This window comes from Penicillium cataractarum, assembly GCF_028827025.1.
Source record: "Penicillium cataractarum strain IBT 29864 chromosome Unknown utg000002l, whole genome shotgun sequence".
NCBI lineage: Eukaryota > Fungi > Ascomycota > Eurotiomycetes > Eurotiales > Aspergillaceae > Penicillium > Penicillium cataractarum.
In genome coordinates, this window is record NW_026622738.1 from 4,489,272 (window position 1) to 4,510,925 (window position 21,654).

The 21,654-nt window shown below is 48.0% G+C and overlaps 3 protein-coding genes across 3 annotated transcripts; 1 reads left to right on the top strand and 2 right to left on the bottom strand.

Moving 5' to 3' along the window:
• Positions 1 to 4,578: 4,578 nt before the first annotated feature.
• Positions 4,579 to 6,449, bottom strand: N7496_003655 (Tetratricopeptide-like helical; the record flags this gene model as incomplete). Its single annotated transcript, XM_056696586.1, is given in 5 exon segments — positions 4,579 to 5,000; positions 5,012 to 5,627; positions 5,710 to 5,892; positions 5,991 to 6,295; positions 6,431 to 6,449. The coding sequence occupies 5 exon segments, from the start codon at positions 6,447 to 6,449 to the stop codon at positions 4,579 to 4,581; spliced, it is 1,545 nt and encodes a 514-aa protein (XP_056558798.1).
• Positions 6,450 to 15,214: 8,765 nt separating this feature from the next.
• N7496_003656 (zinc-dependent alcohol dehydrogenase) lies at positions 15,215 to 16,378 on the top strand (the record flags this gene model as incomplete). Its single annotated transcript, XM_056696587.1, has 3 exons — positions 15,215 to 15,871; positions 15,921 to 16,275; positions 16,332 to 16,378. The coding sequence occupies 3 exons, from the start codon at positions 15,215 to 15,217 to the stop codon at positions 16,376 to 16,378; spliced, it is 1,059 nt and encodes a 352-aa protein (XP_056558799.1).
• Positions 16,379 to 19,486: 3,108 nt separating this feature from the next.
• Positions 19,487 to 21,555, bottom strand: N7496_003657 (putative GABA permease; the record flags this gene model as incomplete). Its single annotated transcript, XM_056696588.1, has 8 exons — positions 19,487 to 19,662; positions 19,719 to 20,112; positions 20,163 to 20,782; positions 20,843 to 20,990; positions 21,065 to 21,102; positions 21,146 to 21,164; positions 21,224 to 21,369; positions 21,456 to 21,555. 8 exons carry the CDS (start codon positions 21,553 to 21,555, stop codon positions 19,487 to 19,489), a joined length of 1,641 nt encoding a protein of 546 aa, XP_056558800.1.
• Positions 21,556 to 21,654: the final 99 nt, after the last annotated feature.

Genomic DNA, 21,654 nt, shown 5'->3' on the forward strand with positions numbered 1-21,654 from the left:
GTTGTTCCGGACTCGGTGGAATGAGTAGACTTAGTTGAATCTCCAGATGTCGTTGAAGTCTTGCTCACATCGGTTGTTCCGGACTCGGTGGAATGAGTAGACTTAGTTGAATCTCCAGATGTCGTTGAAGTCTTGCTCACATCGGTTGAATGAGTAGACTTGGTTGAATCTCCAGATGTCGTTGAAGTCTTGCTCGCTTCAGTTTGTCTGGTCTCGGTTGATAACGAGTGAGTATCAGAGGTGACTGATGCCGTCTGGACGGAGGATCCGGAGGTAGTCGAACTTGTGCAAACCTGGTTCTTACGGTTAGTCTTTCCTCCAAAGGTTTTCTCGTGTCTCTTACTATGTCATATTCCTTTGTAAATGCAACCGTGGATAACGTGAAGCCTCCATCTCTCTTGACGCGACGTGCGTTTTGGGATGCACCCTCTTCGAACTCGCACGATGAATCCTTGAGCTCGTCCTGGATGGCGACGAGCTCTCCGTTGTTCGCAATCAACGGCCCACCGCTAGTATAACGCTGGCCTTGGGAGATCAAATAGCTCTTCACATTTTGCGCAACCTTGCCATAGCCACCTTGTTGCAGGTTGGCTTCCAAGTCGGGTCTCCCGAGGAAGTATGCCACTAAACCTGCAACCTGGGCTGTAGCCTCTGAGGTGCCACTTGCGATAGTCCAGCCACTGTCCGATTTGAAGTCGGCAGCGATAATATCCTCACCATTGGTATATATGGTGATCGCCCCCTCCTTATCTTTGTTGGTGAAGGGACTGATATCTCCGTTGGAGTTGACAGATCCAACCACGATCAGATCGGGGTAATACCCTTGCTGAGCTAGTCCAGCAGGTACTCGTTCGCTGACATCCACCCTGGACTTGCCTAGATTTCCCGCTGCGACAAGAACTGTAATTCCAAGTTCGAAACTATCGGCAAGTAAGTCGTTGAAAATGGTGTGCTTGAGACGTTCATCCTCGTCCTGTTTTGACAAGAAGACACCCTTGGAATACATCACATAGGAGTCCCAGCCTGTTATTTTGTCAGTCGTAGTTCTCTCAATCCAAGGTCACATCGTAGGTCTTACTGCTAGAAAGACTAATAACAGCCTTGCCTTGCCTTTTATTCTTCTCGACATCAGCCAGTACCCTAGCCCAGGCCTGGTATATTCTTGACCTCAAATCATCTGGATCTCCTATCGTTGAGGCACCAAACCTGACATTAACAACTTTGGCGTTTTTAGCGACACCAGCCCAGGCACCACCGACAAGGTCAGCCATCCGAGTTCCATGGCCTTCTTGGTCTTTTGGATCGAAGCCAGTTGCCACATTCTCAACAGAAGTTCGTTTAAAATCCTGGATATTAACTATCAGTAAATCATAACACAACGCATGCTGCATCGATCTTCAAACTCACATCGTGTGACCCGCGGACACCCGTGTCCAAAACGTAGACATATATACCCTTTCCAAGAGACGATTGAAAAGTGTAATCAGGGGCATCTTTGCCTTTGCTGGGATCGGATAACATCTTCAGGTGAGCCGGTGAGTCAACCTGGCTTTCCAAGTGGGCAGCCTGAGGCACGGTAGTAGGGACGAAACCAGGGGATGTCACGGTCACTGGTTCAGCCCGCCTTTCCATTTCCTGGTTTCTTGCCTCAAGCACCTCCCTCTTTGCATTTCCATTGTAGGGTGAAGCTTTTTCAAAGTCACTGGACTCGTTGACACTGTTCTCTTCAACAGATTTCACCAGGCTCTCCTCACTTAGCGACTGTGCGGTGGTGGAATTCAAAGAAACAACGAAAAGGTCAAAACTCGGGAAGGATATGAATGTGCCCGAGTCGTAATTCTCTATTTTCTCCTTCAGAAGGGTTGTGAATAGTAATTTTGACGTGCCGGGTTTCGATTGGATGATCCATGGTGTTGCCGATGCAGTTGGCACGGCGCTGGTGCTGGTCGAAGTGCTTGATGTTGTAGTAGACGTGCTCTTGGTAGTTCTGCTTGTTTGAGAGTCATCTGTCGCAGTCGGGCTTGCTTTGTACTCGACAGCGTGACCTAGAACTATTCCAGCAAGCGAAGGAAAGTGGAAGGCCTCAACCAGGCCTCCCAGCCCGAGATCCGTAAGAAACCCTTGAGGCGTATCGTTAGCATCAGATGAGCTAGAGTTCTCACAGGGTGAACAAACCGCCAAATATTCCCACACCTTCGCCTATAGTTCCTCCCACCGCTCCCAAAACACCAGCCGCTTCAGCGCCAAGTGCAGCCCCAGGAACAAAGATAAAGGGTACGACACTGCCGTCAGTCGCTGTTGTTGTCGTCAAGAAGGCGCTTGTGGCAGTGTTGGTCACGTCAATAGGCTGGACAGAGTACTGTGTCGTAGCTAAAATTGTTGTCAAGGTAGATAGATGCGTCGTGCTAGTTGTGCTGGAGATGGACGTCTGCGTGCTAGTCGAACTAGAGATGGACATAGCCTTAGTGCTGGTAAGCCCAGTACTTGCATGATATGCGCTAGATCCATAGGTGGGTGTTGGCTTGGCCGAAATGCCTCCTGGAGTTGATGTTGGTGTCACCGCCAGAGCGGCAGTGACCAACAAAGAGAAGGCCGAACTTGCCAGTAGCCTCATCTTTCAAACACAGGCGCGTGGTTTTCCCCGGTAGAAGGGCTCCCCTCCAGCTTTTATAGATACAGTGGGGATCAACATCAGCCCTACTAATTTCCCTTTACTCCTGAAAGCTATTTACAAATCATCTAGGGCGAGTGGAGAAGTTATTTCGACTCTAAGTACGCTTGAAGAAATATCTTCTCTCTGAATTGCATGTCTAGTGATGGGTACAGCATCTGAAACACCGGTGCTTACATACACTGAGACCTAATAAATTCAGATCGGCATCAGCTTACAACTGATATATGTCAGCATCGATATCCCTCATTGTGACTCGGTATACGAGTAGATTAAAGCGTGATAAAATAAGATTAGTTTACACATGCAGATCACAAACTGCCTCATTCCGACGCTAGTGGGGTGGGGGCGCGTTTATCTCCACATGCTATCTCGGGCCTAGTCAACGGTCAGCATAAGTACTTAGCTGAAGTGATCAACCAGCTGAAGTGACCCTTAACTAACTATAGGTAGTTAGGCTAAATTAATAACGATATATTTATAGTTATGTACTAGTATTTGTTCTTCAGCATTCATCAACTCTCGAAGAGTTCTGCATAGAGAGCTGTTTTATAGTCTTTTATATTAGTATTCCTGATCAGGGCGATGTAACAGACGGTAACCCCCTGGCAGAGTCGGATAGAGAAACCTCTATGTTAAGCTCTCAAAGGCTTGTCTACAGGCTGATTTATCACCATCCGCATCCCTGGCAAGACTACTTTACATTTTTGCACGAGGGTGGTGGGGGGAAAGGCTCAGTGTCAGGGTTCCACGTTTTAGCCTTAATAGCTTCAGCACGCATTACCGCTCGCTATGCCCGGCGCGGGCAGCAGCGTGTTGCCTGTGCTTTATGGCCAGGGGGAAGACAATGCTTTTGGCATCCACGTACCGGTCTCGGCCGGAAGCCAGAGGAACTAACCTCCGGGACCACACAGTCCTTCTTGTTAAATAACTTCTGAAGAGTGAATTGGCCAAGTCCCCTAAGAATCAGTTTTGTTACAATCTCTTTTCTTATTACATGATTGAATGGAATATCCTTCCTCTAAATCTTCTTCTTCTTACCTCCTTGACAGGCCCCTGTCCTGTTAAATAGCTCCATTACAAGATTATAGACGTCACCAATCAACCAGCTAGCATCAGACTGAAAGACCCCGTCGGAGGATCTTGGGCTAGCTACTTTAAAAATTCCAATCTTGAAAAACGTCGCCCTCGCCATGAATCGAACCCGAGACCTCCCGCTCCCTATATACTTCATCATGATGCTTCATATACAGCCCACGACTTCACATCCATACCGTACCTAATTAATAAAACGTAATATAACCGCCAAACTACCTTTTTAACCTTTTAAATAAAGACCATTAATTCTATAGAGGTTAGTGATTAAAATGATATATATAAAGTATAAGAAAAAAGACTTTAAAAAGGAGAAATACTATAGGGTAGTTAGATATCAAAAAACCTCACCCGCCGGGGGCCGCACCTGCTCCACAGAAGCTTCCTCGCAGTTACGACCGCCGAACCCACCGAAGTGGCTACGGGCGCCTAGGGGTTAACCCACTAGACAACCGGGCAGGATCAGTTGCTGATTTCAACTGGAAGTAAATGATAACACCTCATGCGACTCCCACCTCAACCTATTATATAATACTAAGTTAATTCTAAGAAGGCGAAATAAATCGCATATCATTCGTCCCAGATACGAAACTAGCTTAGGATTCCTTGGGTGAAACTTCAGCAAGAACCCTTTTATGGGCTTCCTCGGCAAACTTCCTCGATAGCTGTGTATCATTATGATCATGTCCCAGAATCTTCTCTAGTCCCTCGGCGGCACGCTGAAACAAGGCTTCTGCCTCTCTGAAGCGATCCTGACGATAAACCGAGCGCCCAAGCAAGAACACGATCTTAAGTATTAATCGATGATTGGTCTATAGCATTGCCTCTAGTCCCTCAAGAGATCGGCGGTACGCAGTTTCGGCCTCTTCGAATCGGCCTTGATGATAGATGGATAGAGCAAGCCAGTGTCCACAGGAAAGCGTGTCATGATCATCAAGGCCGAGAACTTTCTTGTGGTCCTGCAGAGCTCGGTTAAGTATAATCTCGGCCTCTTTGCAGCGTCCACGTAAGCAGACACACTTGCCGAGAATAAAGATAGCCCTAACTCTCTCGGTATGATCTTGGGGTAGCACTTTCTCTTGTGCCTGACAGAGCCAACAAAGCCGAGCCTCTGCTTCCTCAAGCTGACCGCTTTGAAGGAGAGAGACAAAATTTTTGAATTTATCGCTGAGCTCTGTAGCACTGAGCTCCACAGTCTCGGCTTGGTCATGAACTGCGGTCAGTGTGGTATTCTCTAGAGAAGACGTCTTCCGTTCTTGCTCTGCCACAGTGACCGGTTCTTGGATAACTCTTGCAGTATATGGTCCGGCCGAATGGGGAGTGTCATAGAGTCCTGCGTATCTGGGGGAGGTCGTGTGTTCCATGACGCGAATTCTTCAGTCAAGGAGTCAATAGAGGGGTAATGCGGCTCGCCATCACTAGGTATTGTGGACCCCGAAGAACAAACAGATACAAGCGATTGTATCCACACATTTGACATGCCCATTGTAGTCGTTACTCGATGTTCAGGATCAGGATGCATAAGCGAAATCACAAAATCAATGCCTGACTGGCAGACATTTGCACCGGCGAGTATGTTGGTTGGGAATTGTTCTTGAGCCTTGTAGCCTGCGAGTGGCGCAAGATTGCCGAATGCAGGTCTCTCGGTAAGTATTTCAAAGACGATTTCTCCGAGGGCCCAAATATCGGTGGCATACGCACTGCCTCGCGGGACAAATCCCCAGATTTCAGGGGCAAAGTATCTTGGTGTGCCCTTTATCGTTGTCGATTGACCGTGGCCTTCCTCAATGCGTTTGGTGATACCAAAGTCTGCGAGTTTTATCCACCACTCGTGGGGAGGGTGTGATTTGATAAGGATGTTCTATAGGTATACAGTCTTAGAGATGCTTCTCATCTCTATGAGGGAAGAGTGCACACCCTCGGCTTAGGAAGCTTAGACTTACATTAGGTTTCAAGTCTCGGTGAGCAAATCCATTTTGATGCATCATACTTAGCCCGTCGAGGATTTGGTACGCAATATCCTTCGCTTCGCTTTCTGGGAGTGGCGGGTTCTGATAAAGGTACGTGAAAAGGTCGCTAATTTCGAGGTATTCTATTGCTATGAAGAGCTGGCTAGGTCCCTCGTACTACCCGAATGATTTGACAAAACATCGTTCATACTAGTTCAATTAATTAGTAATATGTGCATGCCTTCTTGTGACAATAATCCTCTATAGATACCGACACGAGAATGCGAGAACTTGGCAATAGTCTCTAGCTCCCGATTATAATCAATCTTGCCAAATCGAGAGTCGAAACCAATCTGCTTGACTGCGCGAACTGTAGCACTTTGTGTTGTGCCACTGGGATGCGTACATGTCTCTAGCCAGACTGTGCCAAATCCCCCACCTCCGATCTTCTTTTGCCGGTGCCAGCGTTCCGATGGGGTCACTATGCGCTGCCTGGACTTTGGGTCTGACTCTTGGAAGGTGTGAACTGTACAGTCGGAGTCGAAAACAGATTCCCCTTTGTGCACACATGAATTGTTTCCTGGATGGTATCCTAAAGCGCCCTAGTCGATATTTGGCTTAGCGCTAGATCTCCCATATCTAAGAATAGAGACTATTATTGCATGACGGGATCGGTACGTAAAGTACCGTATTTGACAGGAAACATGGTACGCACGTGCGGCCCACTTGTCCATTCGTGCGAAGGCTTGGAGCTTTGTCTCAGGGCACACTCTCCAACCCTTTCAAATACTGTATCTAAAGAAGGATCTCCACAATATGGCACCGAGACTCCCCTTTTCAAAGCTGCATGTAATTCGTGACATGATACAGAGCCAACCACACAATTAAGAACGTCCGGATGTTTGGGTACATTTATCCCCCCGAACGCCGAATCGTACTGGTCGGAGCCGAAGGATAACACCGCCGATGATAGAAGCACTCTGTCACCATCTATTTGAAAAGCCTGATCTCTACCTCGCTGAGATCGTTGTCTTTTTATGAACGAACATATTCGAGACACTTGCAATTTAGAAAGGCCCTCACTTCCAGAGGCTGGTCCAAGAAAACAGCTTGACAGAGGGCCAAAGAGCAAACGCCCCTTACAAGAGATCTACCTCCATAACTTATCCAGCTTTCATTCATATCACCTTGGTCACGTTGATGAATCTGGGTGCAATAAAGGGATCGGATTCATATGAACCGACTGGTCACCACTTGGTGTGGCCCCTGTGCAAGTGTTACGGTTCCATCGCGACGGAAGATATCAGATATTGCCTGCATATGCCCAAGACGGGATTGTCCTCTGCGCGTCTTCCACGGCTCTACGGATGCCGCGTGGTTCGGGGTGGTCGTGATCATGCTGACCTTGGATCTGCTAGAGCCTTTAAACAAGGATGGTGACTGCTAATTCGTATCTTATGATCCTGGTTTCCAGTCGCGTAACCTCGACCCTAGAGATTAAGATTTGCGATATGCTCCCGCTCCAGGAAACGACGGCTTCATACCTGCGTCAAGCTTCGGGCTCAGCCCTTGCTCCGACTATCACTTCGAGAATGGATCAGGAAGACCTGACACATCAGCAACTGCATTTTCTACATGGGCATGACGGAATGAGAAGCAACGAGGTTCCAGCAAGCAGTATCCAGTATACAATAGGATGGCAAGTCATGGTGAGTGAAAAGTCCTCACAGGACACAGAAGCGGACGTAGCCCTAATTTCAAGTGGTTACTGGCAGATGACACTCAAGGGTAAGTTGGAGAAATTGGTAGAAGAAACGGCCCGGCAAAGAAAGGTTAATGTCGGACGACACTTCGATCATTGTGTCGGTGAATAATCGCGACCTGACCAAAGATTTGATCATAATTTTGGATCGTATTCTAACAATGATAATAAAGCAAATTTAGCAGACCTCTGCGACTGTGAAAAGGATTTGGACTTGGTCACTATCCACCAATAGGACGCAAGGAGTCTCAAAACGCAAACTAAACAAAGCTAGCTGCACCAACCCAGTACTCACAGTATTGGGACTGCGTCGTGATAAGACTCCCTCCCTGGCCGCCACTTTCAGAGGAGCGGTGGTCATAATGTAATATCTTGGGCTGATCTGGCCCAGGATTTGCGCCTCTTGCCACTTTCCCAAAACACCTCAACTCAAGCCCGCGCCCAGTCAGCGCCGTCGTGCACCCTGGTGCCATAATAGCTAGCATATGATTAGAAACTTTAAGGGCCCCAATCGGTTCTATATCTGGGTCTCGCCTTGCCCAGCCGCCGAGAGACATTACCAGATATTCACCTTCAAGCCAACGTTGCCAACATACATTATCCCCCGTAATTTCCGCCTGTAAGGCCTTTTTCCAAGGAATGTCTGGAGTACATGTTGATGCGTCCCATACAGGTGGTAATTTTCCCCCTGCCTTTTTCATCGGAAAGCTCCACACTGTACCAGAGGTGGTAAGATGTTGATACCACTCAAGCATTCTGTCATTCCGGACAGAGTTCTGGAGCAAATATTCGCGAATAATATCCAGTATTTCTTCATCGGTCCATTCTGCGCCATTTGAATGGATTGGTGCTCTTGTATTACCTGTTGTGTTGTCCACCACTGTCCGGTTACTAGCTCTGAAAGCTGGTAACATTCTATCTCCGTAGCTTGAAACAAACTCGTGCGCTAGTTCTGGCTTTGCATTGCTGTCTGCCAATGCACAGCGCAAGAGCTCTTTCCCAAATCCCTGTTCTATCGCACATCTTCCCACACGTGTATGTGTGTCCAGATTGATGAAATCGGTAAATTCGCGTTGCCCAACAAGAAACGTTGTTATACCAGCGAGATTGACCAAAGCAACAGACTGATTCTCTGGATCCAACAGGATAAGTGGTGTATATTGTAGTGTGTTCCAAGTCACTGTTTTGATCGATGCCGGCGCCCTTTCATCTACAGCGAATTGTGTCGATGTCGTCACTGTGAAAAACGGTGCGAACCCAGCATTAAATCCAAGGGTACCCCCTGTCAGATGCACCATTTTGGGATTTTTTCGTTGAAATGGCATTCCCATTTTGTTTTAGACTGCGTTGGACAACTCCGTATAGTTGCCTTTAGGGCTTCTTTGAGCGAACAGGTAGATAATTTCTTGCCTATTCAATATGATTATCTTGTGTCAATAAGGTTAGCTATGAAAATAAAAAATCTCGGAAGATGATGGCCGTATTTATACTCACACAAGTCGTTTCAGTACTGTAAGAAGTCAGACAACACTGCATTAAGAAATGCGGTACATTGATTGTGGATAGAATTACGTAGACTTGACTAAATAGATTAGTTGAATTGTCAATTAGCATTGGTTCTGCTCAAAAGCTTCAGATAGACCTAGACCAGACCAGACGAGCCAGGTCTACTTCTCTGAGGACATAGGGTGGATACCTCGAGAGCAAGATTCTGGTTGAATAAATTTTAGAGTTTCCCGTGCGGTGATCACATGCGAACATCAATAAGAAATTCAATCACTGGCATTTCCGCAAGTGGATCGGTCGGTTTCAAAAATTACAGTACGCTTATTACCATGGTCAACGGCCAATAGGTTGCAATCGACCGGATAGTGCGGACGTATGACTCGAAATCTGCGTTGGGGAAGGATTCAAGTGAGTAGAGTGGTGAAACCGATTTCTCACCATTTGTACAGTAGTCGAACATTAGTATTTGTATCTCATTCTTGAAGTCTGTCAAGACAGTTTTCAGACACGTTGAGTCACTTTATTATTACATCTGACCCAAATCGTAACGGCTTCCAGCAAATTTAGACACTACTCAGGTATTCAAGGGGATTGTGGTTATAGACGAGAGGAGGTTCTCAATACTTTAGTCACATTTCCCAAGCCAGCAAACTGGTCAAAAAGAAATCTGGACATGAATATGCGTCATCATTGTAACTGTGGTTCCTTCAATCCTTACATTGATCGGTCCGTTCAATTCTCCACGCACATGACTTTCATTCCAAATCCGTTTGCAGCACAAGGCCAGCCTAGACCCGACCAATGTCACTAAATCACAACAGCATATGACACAAATACAACCTTCCTTTAGGAAATTGTCGAGGTACTTAAGAGTAGCTTTCCGTTATATTGATAATACTCTTACTTGCTACACGTAACTTCAGAGCAACGCTCATATACCACCGCGTACAGACAACAACCCCTAACTTCGTGAAGGTAAGGCGCACAACACGACAAGGGTCACCCTTGAGAGAAACAGGTGGCGGAGATATATGTACGATCCCACATTAGAATTATGTGTCCACTGTGGGGCGGACGAAACGAAATCGAAACACGGGTCGGGTTCTCCCCATTATTTACCATGACAACATCGATGCAAGTAGCCCGAGATACGAGGCGTGCTGTTTCCCTTGAAACTGTGACTTGGAACACACTCAGATATACACCGCTTATTCTACTGGATCCTCAGAATGAATCCGTGTCGCTGGTCAGGTTGTCTGACATTATGAACTATCTCGTCAAATAGCGCCATTTCACGGATTTCATTGATATGGACACGGAATCGAGAATTGGTAAATGCGCAATCGATAATGGACTTGGACAAGAGGTTCTACGCTGTGCACTATCAGGAAATAGTGCCCGTGATGTGGCGGTTCGCGAGTTCCTCAGAGAATATGGAGACGTGATGGTAGAATCGTTCAAAAACAGCGACAGGGCGGTGATTGAAGACACGAGAGACTTTCACAGGATCGTTCCGATTGAAAATTATCAACGTGGTGATGGAGCAATACGGAATTCTATTATGACGTACTTACTCGTCAACAACGTGCGGAACGACAGGATGCTTCAATGGTATCAACATCTCAGCAAATCGTGCTCAGTGTGGGCGTTTCCAATGAAGAAAAATGGGGCAGCAATGCCGCTAGTATGGGACGCCGCAACATGCACCCCCGATATTCCTTACAAAAACACAGTCCAAGCGACCATTAAAAAAAATGAATGCTGGCAAAATTGGCTCAGCGGTGAATTTCTGGTATTGGCACACAACGGTTCGGCACCAAGAAACAAGGAGAGTGAGCCAGGTGGAGCACTCAAAGTATCTAACCGGGTGTTGGCCACTTTTGCACCTGGGAGCGAGGTTGCAATCACTACAACTGGATTTGCGCTACATTGCTTTGGAAAGCTGGCCACAGGCGCATTAACACCACCTGGCCAGCCAAAGATACTGAAGTATGACCCCAAAACAAAACCACCTGACACGTCATGGGATCCTCTTACAGAGAATTCTGAGTACTGTGAACTCTGGATTACGTGATTGATGTCTAATTATGCGCTTAAAAGCCCTTTAAGAAATGGAGGTGCAAATGGTGGGCAGACAATATTCTAGGCTCATTATATTTATTCTCGCCAAAGCTAGTCCTGGTACAGTACCAAAGTTTCATCTTATGTTGAACAAATCTTCCATTCTGGACCAACAGTAAGCGCGTCCAATAAGAGTGCCAATACAGTGTAGGCATGCACACCAACCTCGAACACGCGAAGCTCTGCACTGTACCGTTGTTTGAGCGAGGTACATGATTTATATAGTTTCTGGGTCACCGTATCAGCTTTTGCTTATAGTGCTTACCAAGACGGTACCAACGCAAACTTATCGAACCCGCAAGAACTGTACTCTGAGGGTATCTCATTATACTAGTTACTCGGAGTGTGGCGTTGATATTGACTCTACATCGCCATAGCGGAAGCTAACCGTGGATCGATGGCGGTCCCACCTGTAAGGACTTCCGAACTACCTCCCCCAAACAGGCGAGGATCGGTAGCGATCCTTGCACTGGAGGACTAGGGACTGTCAACTGCACCTCGCACGAGAAGACAGATTCATGATGGAGATGATTATGGTAGCGCTGTCAACCCTAGAGACAACAACGGACGTGTCACGACCAAGGAGGCCTGGCAACTTATCGACAACCTGAAGGAAATCATACCCCACCGAAACCACCCACATCTAGTCAACCAAAGCGGAGCTACAGGAAGTCAGACGATGAAACTGTCATCAAAAACAGAACGAGAAACTGCACGGGGAAGTTCGAGCCCCGAGAGCGCAGGTCAAGGCGCTACCATCGACGCCCTAGGCCAGATCTTGGCCTGCGGTGGCGGCGAGTGGTAGCCAACAACACCTTCAACTGAACCACCTACCCACCGACAAGGATCAAACCTGCATCCGAATCAGAATTCAGAGATCCTTGGTCGACCCGAGGGACAATAACGATAGCGACGAGAACCCCTTTGGCCCATACCTTCAAACGGAGGCTTCGAACACCTACATCCCCACTGCGCTGTCAAGCTGGGACTACCAAGACAGGATATTTGATCCAAATCAAGAATCCAGAGTCAGCTGAAGCGGTCCGTAACATCGAGTAGCTTAACGAGTCAGAAAACATCACGAACTACTTAAGCCACGGTTTAGCGTCCGCGTGCACCGTACTCCCACAGAGGACTTCAATCTACAAAGTGCAAGCGAACAAGTGATCGAGAAGATCATAACGTAATCCACAAGCGAGTGAGACCCAATCAGCTAATGCAGTTGAAAGTGATCAGGTAGTCTCGCCAACGCAGGGCGATTTGCCCACTCAGCAAGATCAACTGGCAACGAGTGCTCCGCCAGGGGATAATAAATACAGAGAGATTGGCCACAGGATCAATTCATCAGAACAACCGCGACCACATCTGGAGTTTTTTCCCATGGCAGTCCAAAAAATATCGATTTTATCAAAACGCTTTGTCAGGTCACGTTAAAAACGATCGTATACAGACACAACAGTTGTAGTGTCATCAGCCTCACTCCACGGTCGCCTGAGGCTTTTCCTCGAAGAACTTTTTCTCTAATTTCTGCTCCTGAATCACCAACTAGAAAGCGTTTAAGGCCAGCACTACGTAGTCTTCTGTGGCTTTTGATATAACCTTATTGATGACTGTGACTCGCTACTCTATTAGGTAGTGATTACAAATGGGTGGATGTTCATCGTAATGCCTTTCGTTTTCCCACTCGGACAGCTGAAGCTGTTTGAGGTTCTATCTCCGCGGCTGGCTTGCTGGCTCATACCTAGTCCCAGCCGACCGGTCGGGCTACAAGAGGATCGAGTTCCGTAGGGGCTGCGAAAGTATCCTTGGTCGAGGCATACTGAGAGTTCTGTTCCCATTGTTCGAGCTCCTCAGGTTGAGATAAGCAGTCGATGTGGCATAGACTTCTCGTCATATCTAATCTCAATCAAACTCGGCAAGATCGCCATCCTATGTGGGGGTGTAAGTTTCCCATGAATGCTTGGAGCAAACGACATTTTTAGGATAGCAACACAGGACGAATGCTCTCCTACCAGGGTTAGTCCTTTACAAAACAAACGCGGCTTTCTGTGATATCCAGTAGAATTACTGACAGTTAGGTTAATGACAGTATATGAGTGACAGCGAACGGGTGACAGGAGACGAGCGGAAGAAGGCTTCGTGAGTGGTGGAGGAATGAGGTCTCATCTCCAGATCCTCTTTCCTCCTCCCCAGGACGTACTTTTGCGAGGAATCTTCTGCACGATTCCACGGAGAATTACAGTATCTTACAATGATTCGTTTAGCTAAACCCCTCTATACCATACAACTAAGCAGGGATTATTCAGAAAGTAACCTAATGCAGATTAGAGCAATCCAAGATGGGGTCCAGAAGAGAATTTGTGTCTGCACAAAGGGGAATCTGTTTTCGACTTCGACTGTACAGTCTGGGAGAAAGGCTGTTTCTAATCTAGAATCCAGAATCAGGTCTGAGATTCGCGCCATTTGAGCCGTGTCGTGAACATCTCACACATTCGTCTAGTGAGTGTCCCCGCAGCAGCTGAAGACAAGCCCCTGCTGGCATGTCACCTGATATAATCATAGCCACTGAGGTGCTTCTACGAAGCAATATCTCCGGAGCCCCACCTCCTATCACATTTATTGCTTTGTCTTGGTCGCCATGTTAGGAGATTCCAGTCAGCCGCTACCCCAAGACCTAAGGATGGGGAGGAGTCAGGCACCAAACTCTCAATCGGGGCTTCGGATACCTCTTGTGTATCACGTGATAATCCATCAATGTACAACTCCTTCATTGAGATTACTTCCATTAAACGTACTGTAAGAGTTTTCTGGATTATTCAAATTGGAACTGGCCAGAACAAATTTTTTTAAAAAAAAGGGAAAACCAGCTCCCGAATCTATGCATAACCACTTGCCTGGAGCTGGAGTCTGGCTTATACATACTGTCTCGTTCAAAGTAGCGAAGGCTGTATACTCAGTAGATCAAGTGTGATATTAGCGTATGAAATGACACAATTTGGACTGTAATTATCCAGAATAAACCAACTGGTTGCCATTCATCGAGAAATGGATTGTGGTGATGACAAAAAGTACAAAAGTACGAAGTATGGAAATATCAGCCATATGTTGTACGAAAAGAAGCGATTCCCCCAAGGTGCGCATTGCCTGAAGGAAAACCTATCGGCCAGACATTTGAACTTTGAATAATTCTTTCTATTCAATTAACCAGAATCACCTTGGACACTTCCGCTGAATTCATCAGAGTTGATCGATATATTCCTGCTTTTGATGGATTTAGGCGATGCCATGCGGAGAAGCCGGCGATGGTGACGTCCTCCACCCCCGTCCTCCATCATCACTCCATGATGTATTCCAGTTTTGCCAGGGCTATGCGGCCATAGTACCCTGCATTTCCCCAACGACGAGTCAGACTCTGACGTATGACAGTCTGGCCATGATTTCGATACCGACACCTTGCCATTCTGGGAGAAATTCTCCACGGTCGCAGGCGCACGGTGATATCTCTAGCTTCGGCCGAAGCGGCTCCCAACGAGACCGGGATGTGAAATGATAGAGATATCCAAGGCTAATGCCTTCTGGACAGGCATATCATGATATGACTCGAGCCGAAGCTGTTGGCTGGTCTCCTTTGTTTACTTTGGAATTACGCGACCGTATGACAAACAGGGTCTTTATGTGCGGACGGCAGCTTCGATCGTGAGATGCTGTCTTCCTACCGTTCTTCACCCATGGATCAGGAACCATTGGAGCCGGGTCAATCGGTAGATTTGAATGGATAATAAATTGGCCAGATGGACCGTCAAGATGCCATCATATCACTCGTAGAGACCTCGCCCAAGGGGCAAATCCCGTCGAGCCGATTTGCTTGTCTGTTGCCATCATCATCGCCTCGCCGCATGTGGCACCACCCGCGACGCGGTCTTTGTACTTTTTGTCAGAACCCTTGATAATTGAGACATTCCTCTTGGATTGTCCCTATGGTTCATTCCATCTTCTGCTCCTCCACACTTTCCCCCACTCTCCACCTTCCCAACTTCTTCCATCTCCCACCTCCCACCTCCCAACGAACTGTCTCATATCACGACGCCTAATCATAACCTCAACAACACCATGGCTCCTCAAATTCCTGAGAAGCAGTGGGCGCAAGTCGTCGAAAAGAAAGGTGGCCCACCCATCTACAAGGAAATTCCCGTCCCCAAGCCCGGCCCCGATGAAGTCCTGCTGAAGATAAAATACTCCGGCGTCTGCCACACCGATCTTCATGCCATGAAAGGGGACTGGCCTCTTCCTGTCAAGATGCCTCTGGTCGGCGGCCATGAAGGTGCCGGTATCGTCGTCGCCAAGGGCGAACTGGCCTCGGGCGTTGAGATCGGCGACCATGCAGGTATCAAGTGGCTGAACGGATCGTGCCTGGCGTGCGAGTACTGCAAGACCGCGGACGAACCACTTTGCGCCACCCCTCAGCTTTCGGGTTACACCGTCGACGGCACATTCCAGCAGTACGCGATTGGCAAGGCTGCCCACGTTACTATCCTGCCGAAGGATCTGCCTCTGGATGGGATTGCGCCGATTCTTTGTGCCGGACTTACCGTGTACAAGGGTCTAAAGGAGTCTAATGCTCGTCCTGGTCAGACTATTGCGATTGTTGGCGCTGGTGGTGGCCTCGGTGCAATGGCTCAGCAATATGCCAAGGCGATGGGATTGCGCGTTGTTGCTATCGATGGTGGTGATGAGAAGCGTGATGTTTGCGAGAAGCTTGGCTCGGAGGTAAATTTCACCCCATCACACTTTTTGTATATTTTGCTAACACCTTCAGGCATACATCGATTTTACCAAATCCAAGGATCTCGTCTCCGACGTAAAGGCTGCCACTCCTGATGGCCTAGGTGCACACGCTGTGATCCTGCTTGCCGTCGCCGAGAAGCCCTTCCAGCAGGCAGTTGAGTACGCTCGTCCCCGCGGTACAATCGTTGCCATCGGCATGCCTGCCAATGCCTTCGTGAAGGCCCCAGTTTTCGAGACCGTTGTCAAGATGATTACCATCAAGGGCAGCTACGTGGGTAACCGTCAGGATGCTGCGGAGGCAGTTGATTTCTATGCTCGTGGCTTGATCAAAGCACCATTCAAGACCGTTCCGCTTGAGGAGCTTCCCAGGGTATTTGAGCTAATGGGTAAGTTACTGGATCCGAGATTCTGACCTCGCAAGTTACTAACATGAGTTTTACAGATCAAGGGAAGATTGCCGGTCGTTATGTTCTCAAGATGCCGGAGTAAATGTATCAAGCGACGGACGGTGTATGACCGACGGTATTCTGCATATCTCAGTGATAGCATTTGTTACAATGACTCGCGAACAATACCTGGTGTTGCCTGGAAACCCCTCTGCTCAACATAGTGATACTGATATCTAATGAGAAATGAAACATTTCTATTAACCTTTCTTTCAACCATGTCCTAAACCTCTACACAATTTTGACTGGGGTTCAAGAGTCCAAAATAATTTCTCTAGGCCCAGCATCAGCAGCGTACGGTGTTCTGTGGAAGCTTTCTGTTAGGACCTAGGCGTTGCGAACCTAGGCCCAACGTTGTGCGCTACTTATATCGGTCCCAGGCATGCTAGAATATAGCGTTCTAGCATATCTGGTCTTTTGGCTGTTTGGCTAGTGCGCCTAGGCACGTGCCGTAGCACTTTCGGATCCTGGTGTTCGAGAAATGTCGTTCAGGGCTAATTACCGTTGCTCCATTTCTGCAATCATCCGGCTTAGGCCAACGTCCTTGTTCCAAACATCGAGAAACCGAACGCCTTGAACAACAACTTGGAATGCTGCACAAAGCATTTCATCCAATAGGCTCTCTAATTCGTCCTCCGTGACTTGACCACTAGCAATATCCTGGAACCTTTTAGCAGTCCGGATCAAGTGTGGGAGCTTAGCGAGTAGAGCTTTGCGGATGCTTTGGAGACTCTCATGGGCCTTCACGAGGGGGGATTGTCGCGTGAGACATTCGGATTCCTCCTGTTGTACATGTTGTCATTCAATGCCTGTCCAATGGTTCCAGGACACAACCTACTAAGAGAAATCGGACTCCAGAAATTAATCCTCGCAAGTGATCCGGGTTGCCGAGGTCATCTAGAGAGGCTCGCGGGCCACAGCAGAGGAGATCCCAAAAATAACTCAATGCATTTAAGAGAGAACGCATTGGCAGCTCGTCGTATGCCTCGCAGTAGTTAGTGGGTAACCAGCCGCGGGTGCCAGTATTGAGTAGCGTTCCGTCGGCCCAGCCATTCGCATGAATAGAGTGCACCAAGACCACGTCGCCTTGGTTCAATGGTAAAGTAACTGTGGATGGAGAGACATTCCTGTCCGGATGGAATGGATATAATGCACGAAGGTAACTGTGAAAGACAGCCTGAGAAGGCTCTGCTTGATCCATTGATTCGGCGCTTCCTTCGTCCGATTCCTGCTCTGCTGATATCACTTCCTCCATTTGGATTTCTTCCTCTTCCCCACTACCCCTGCATTAAAGTTAGAGAATGGCTTGTTTTTTATTCGGAATATAATGGTATACTCAACATCGCTGCCGATTAATTCTCCTACCACAAGTTTCTGTGCGAGTACATCACTAGGTGTCATAGAGTGCGGAGGCGAAAGTTGTAGTGCTTCTCACACGTAGTGCCAGGATTCATGGCCAAAATTTTCATCCGCGTCCGGGATCTCTAGTTAATGGTTGAGATGCGCCCTCATGATATGCCTCGTAATATGTATTTTCTGCCCCCATCTCAAGCGCATCGTCCTGCATTTCAGGAAAGTCCTCACGTAAGCGCTCTGCAATCGACGCTTCACCTATGACCCCATAATGATGGTAGCGCGGTCCTCCTTCTGAATAGGTGGCTTCTGAACGACCTCCATTGCCATCAATATATCCTGCAATAGAGATCTGTGCTAGGGCAAGGAGATGCGTAGCAACGTGATTTGTCGTTTCTCCTGCGCCCAATTCCCGACTCGAACCGTCAGGACAAAAAGGGCATTCTGCTATCAACGTATTCACGGGAAGTCGCTGGTGGCAAGCCGCTGCTAGATCGTCTAGGTCGCCATCCTGGAATTGGCCACAATGGTCCTGATGCATGTGGTTCTTGAAAGCAGAGTCTGTGTCAAAGAAAAAGGTGGTTTCATGACTGCCATCCGTACATGTCCAACCACTAGTAGCATGTTGATTTCTCATATGACCAATCCAATCTTTTCCTGACTCAAAAGAGAGTTTGGCTCCGGGCAAGGCTCCAAGACGCAGATGTAGGGCATCAGATCCTGAATGATGTGCTTGCACACCCGCCAGGAATGGGTAAGGCAATGTCTGCAACAGTCGCTGCGTGCTGTGCGATGACCTTCAAGAATGTGAAACTTGCTCTTGTGGTCGGCATCTGTGGAGGCGTTCCTGTCAAGAAAAACAGAGAGGAAATTCTTCTTGGGGATGTTCTCATTAGTAAAGGAGTTGTCCAATATGATCTCGGGAGGCAGTTCCCAGATGGCTTCAAACGGAAGATTAACGTCGAGAATTTGCTGGGTCGGCCCAACGCACGAATCTCGTCCCTGCTGGCAAAATTGGAGACTCGAGTGCATCGAAACAGGCTTGAGGAACAAATTACACGCTTCCTCGCGGACTCTGGCGGCCTAGAATCGTACCTGGGAGAGGATGAAGATAAACTGTTCCTATCCAATTACCAACACAAGCATCAAAGCCCACAAGACTGCAGCGTATGTACAAGCTGCATGCGGGATACCAATGGTATCTGCGATACTGCCCGGGAGTCAGCCTGTGACGACCTAGGTTGCTCGCAAAGCTACCTAGTACAACGCCGTCGGCGGAACCAGCCAAATAGGCCAGTGGTCCACATTGGTCTCTTTGCCTCTGGGGATAGCGTCGTGAAGTCTGCTGTCCATCAAGATTCAATTAGCAAAGAAGCTGGTGTTATTGCGTTCAAGATGGAAGGGGCTGGAGCCTGGGATCCCATTCCCTGTGTGATCATCAAGGGAGCCTGCGACTATGCAGATAGCCATAAGAACAAGCTATGGCAGACTTATGCTGCAGCTACAGCAGCTGTTTGTGCGAAGGCTTTTGTACATCAATGGTAACTGCATCTACTGACAACATGCCCTTAGGTATGTATTGAGTCAGTACGAAAAGTGCCATTTGATCTAGGCGACTCAAATTTTCGTAACCCATTACATGCTCAAATATCCTGTGCTGACTTGGCGAGGAACAACTTAATATATGCGTAACGCGGCCAGGAAGACAGGGAGTCTACCTACGTACTGGCTTCTGTGTATATAAATCCATGTAGGTACCAATATCTACTATCATATTCACAACGCTGAAAATTGACTATCAACTCTTTTCCGAGTTCTCTGCAGCAGCTTTCGCCTCCAACTGTTTACCCTCATCTTCCGGCGAAACAGTGGTCTGCGGGCCCTTGAACGTCTTCCTCGCGTGAACGTAGTAATAAAGCAAAGCTCCCAACCAAAGGGCCCCATTGATAACAACAGTATAATTCATATTCTCGGCTGCAATCACCACTTATTAGCACACACCAATCTATCAAGAGATGCAGACAACTCACCAGACGGATTCGGCCCCTCCGTAGGAATCATGCACAACACAATAGCGAAAACCATATAAATCACAGCCGTCCACGCAATAGGCTTACTCAAATACTTGCCAGTATAGAACTCACCCGGCACAAACTTATCCTGGCCCCAGAGGAGCCGTGCCAGGATAGGTGTCAGCCACGCGAGGTCATTTCCAGCCACGGCCAGAGAGAACAATGCGTTTGCCGCGGCGTTGTCGATGAGGCAGAGTAGGCCGATGATAGCGGAGGCACCAATTACACCGCAGACCATGCGGACGGGTTGGTAGCGGGTTAGACTGCTTTGGCTGACTTTGCGGAAGAAGGAGGAGAAGGGGAGGGCACCATCGCGGGAGAAGGCCCAGCTTTGACGAGATGCTGCGATGACCTGGCATGAAATTTAGTGGAGGTTGAGATATTGAAGGAGAGTAGACTTACTATGCTTAGTCCCATGAAGAACTGGACGGTCATGACTACAGCCATAAAGCCGAGAGCACCATTCTTGCCAAGCGCATCATAGTAAATCTGAGCCATGGGCTGCCCAAACTCAGAATTCAAAATCCCCTCAATATCCTGCCTCATCCCAGCAGCAATAATAGCCATCGACAAGAATCCCAGAATCCCACACATCCCCGTCGAAGCAATAATGCCCAACGGCACTGCACGAGCCGCATGAGTAGCCTCCTCGCTCATATGGACGCACGAATCAAACGCGCCAATCGTCCAAATAGGCGACAACCACGCCAGCATAAACGCCCAACCCGTCGGCCACGTAGTCAAGTTCTCTACATCACCGAAGACGTAGGAACCTGAGTTAATTGGTGGGTCGTTCTTAGATTTGCCCACGGGTAGGGCGATTGCTGTTGCTACGACCAGGCCAATGTTGAGGTAGATGCAGATTGATTGGATTCTTGGCATAATTCTACCTCCAAATGTGGCGATGACTCCGTGGGCGAATACGGTTGCTACATATGTGCCGTAGATGATGGGCCGTGTTGCGGTCCAGGTGCCGTCACGGGCGATGGAGATCATTGAGAGGAGCATGTTGGCGAACCCGTCTAAAACACATATCAAGGTTAATGGAGTTCCTTTTTTGGGGGGTAGGGTCCGGAGCATACAATCAATTGAGCAGATACCACCAATGAGGCCAATTGTGTTGCTGTATCCGACAACGAAGCTGAGTGGGTTCTTCCATTTCTCGGCGGCGAAGTAGTGAGTCCAGAAGTAAAGGCCACCGGCAGTGGGCATGGAGGATGCCATATCGGCCTGTAAATGAGATATATCGATTAGTTGATGCTTTCCATGGCAGATGTACGTCATCCCCGGGTGATTCTACTTACCATAGCCAGACTGACAATAAAAATAAAGACACTCGCAGCTAGCCATCCTATTTGGTGTTAATAAACCCGATATTCCGTGACAGTGGAATCGTTGCGTACCCTGAAGAGACATGTCAGCCATCACTTCTAATCCATGAGTCAATTCAAGATAAGACTTACCCAAACCATGCCCACAGGCCCTGCGGGCATTGAAAAAGACAGAGTCGATGCAATCGATGGCAAAAGACCCATGATGCTAAAGGCAACGGCGAAGATCTGGACCGTGGAATAATGACGGCGCAGTTCCTGCTTGTAACCCAGAGTCGCTATCCAGTAATTAGCCTCTCAAGCTTCTAGACAATGTAACTATACTCGTCTTCTCTAGGGCGGAGTGCAACACGGCATAACTTACCCAGAAGCTCCGTATCCCCAGCCTGGACGGGGGCATCATTGTCAATTGTGTGTTGTGATTTCGCATCGCGCGAGAGCGCCCGCTTAATCACGTCCGCCATGGCGACTGTAATGACACTCTATACTGTGATGAGGTTGAATCAAGATGATAAGGTTCGGAAGGGATAGATAAATGGCATTCCAGGCAAAGTCAAAGGGTC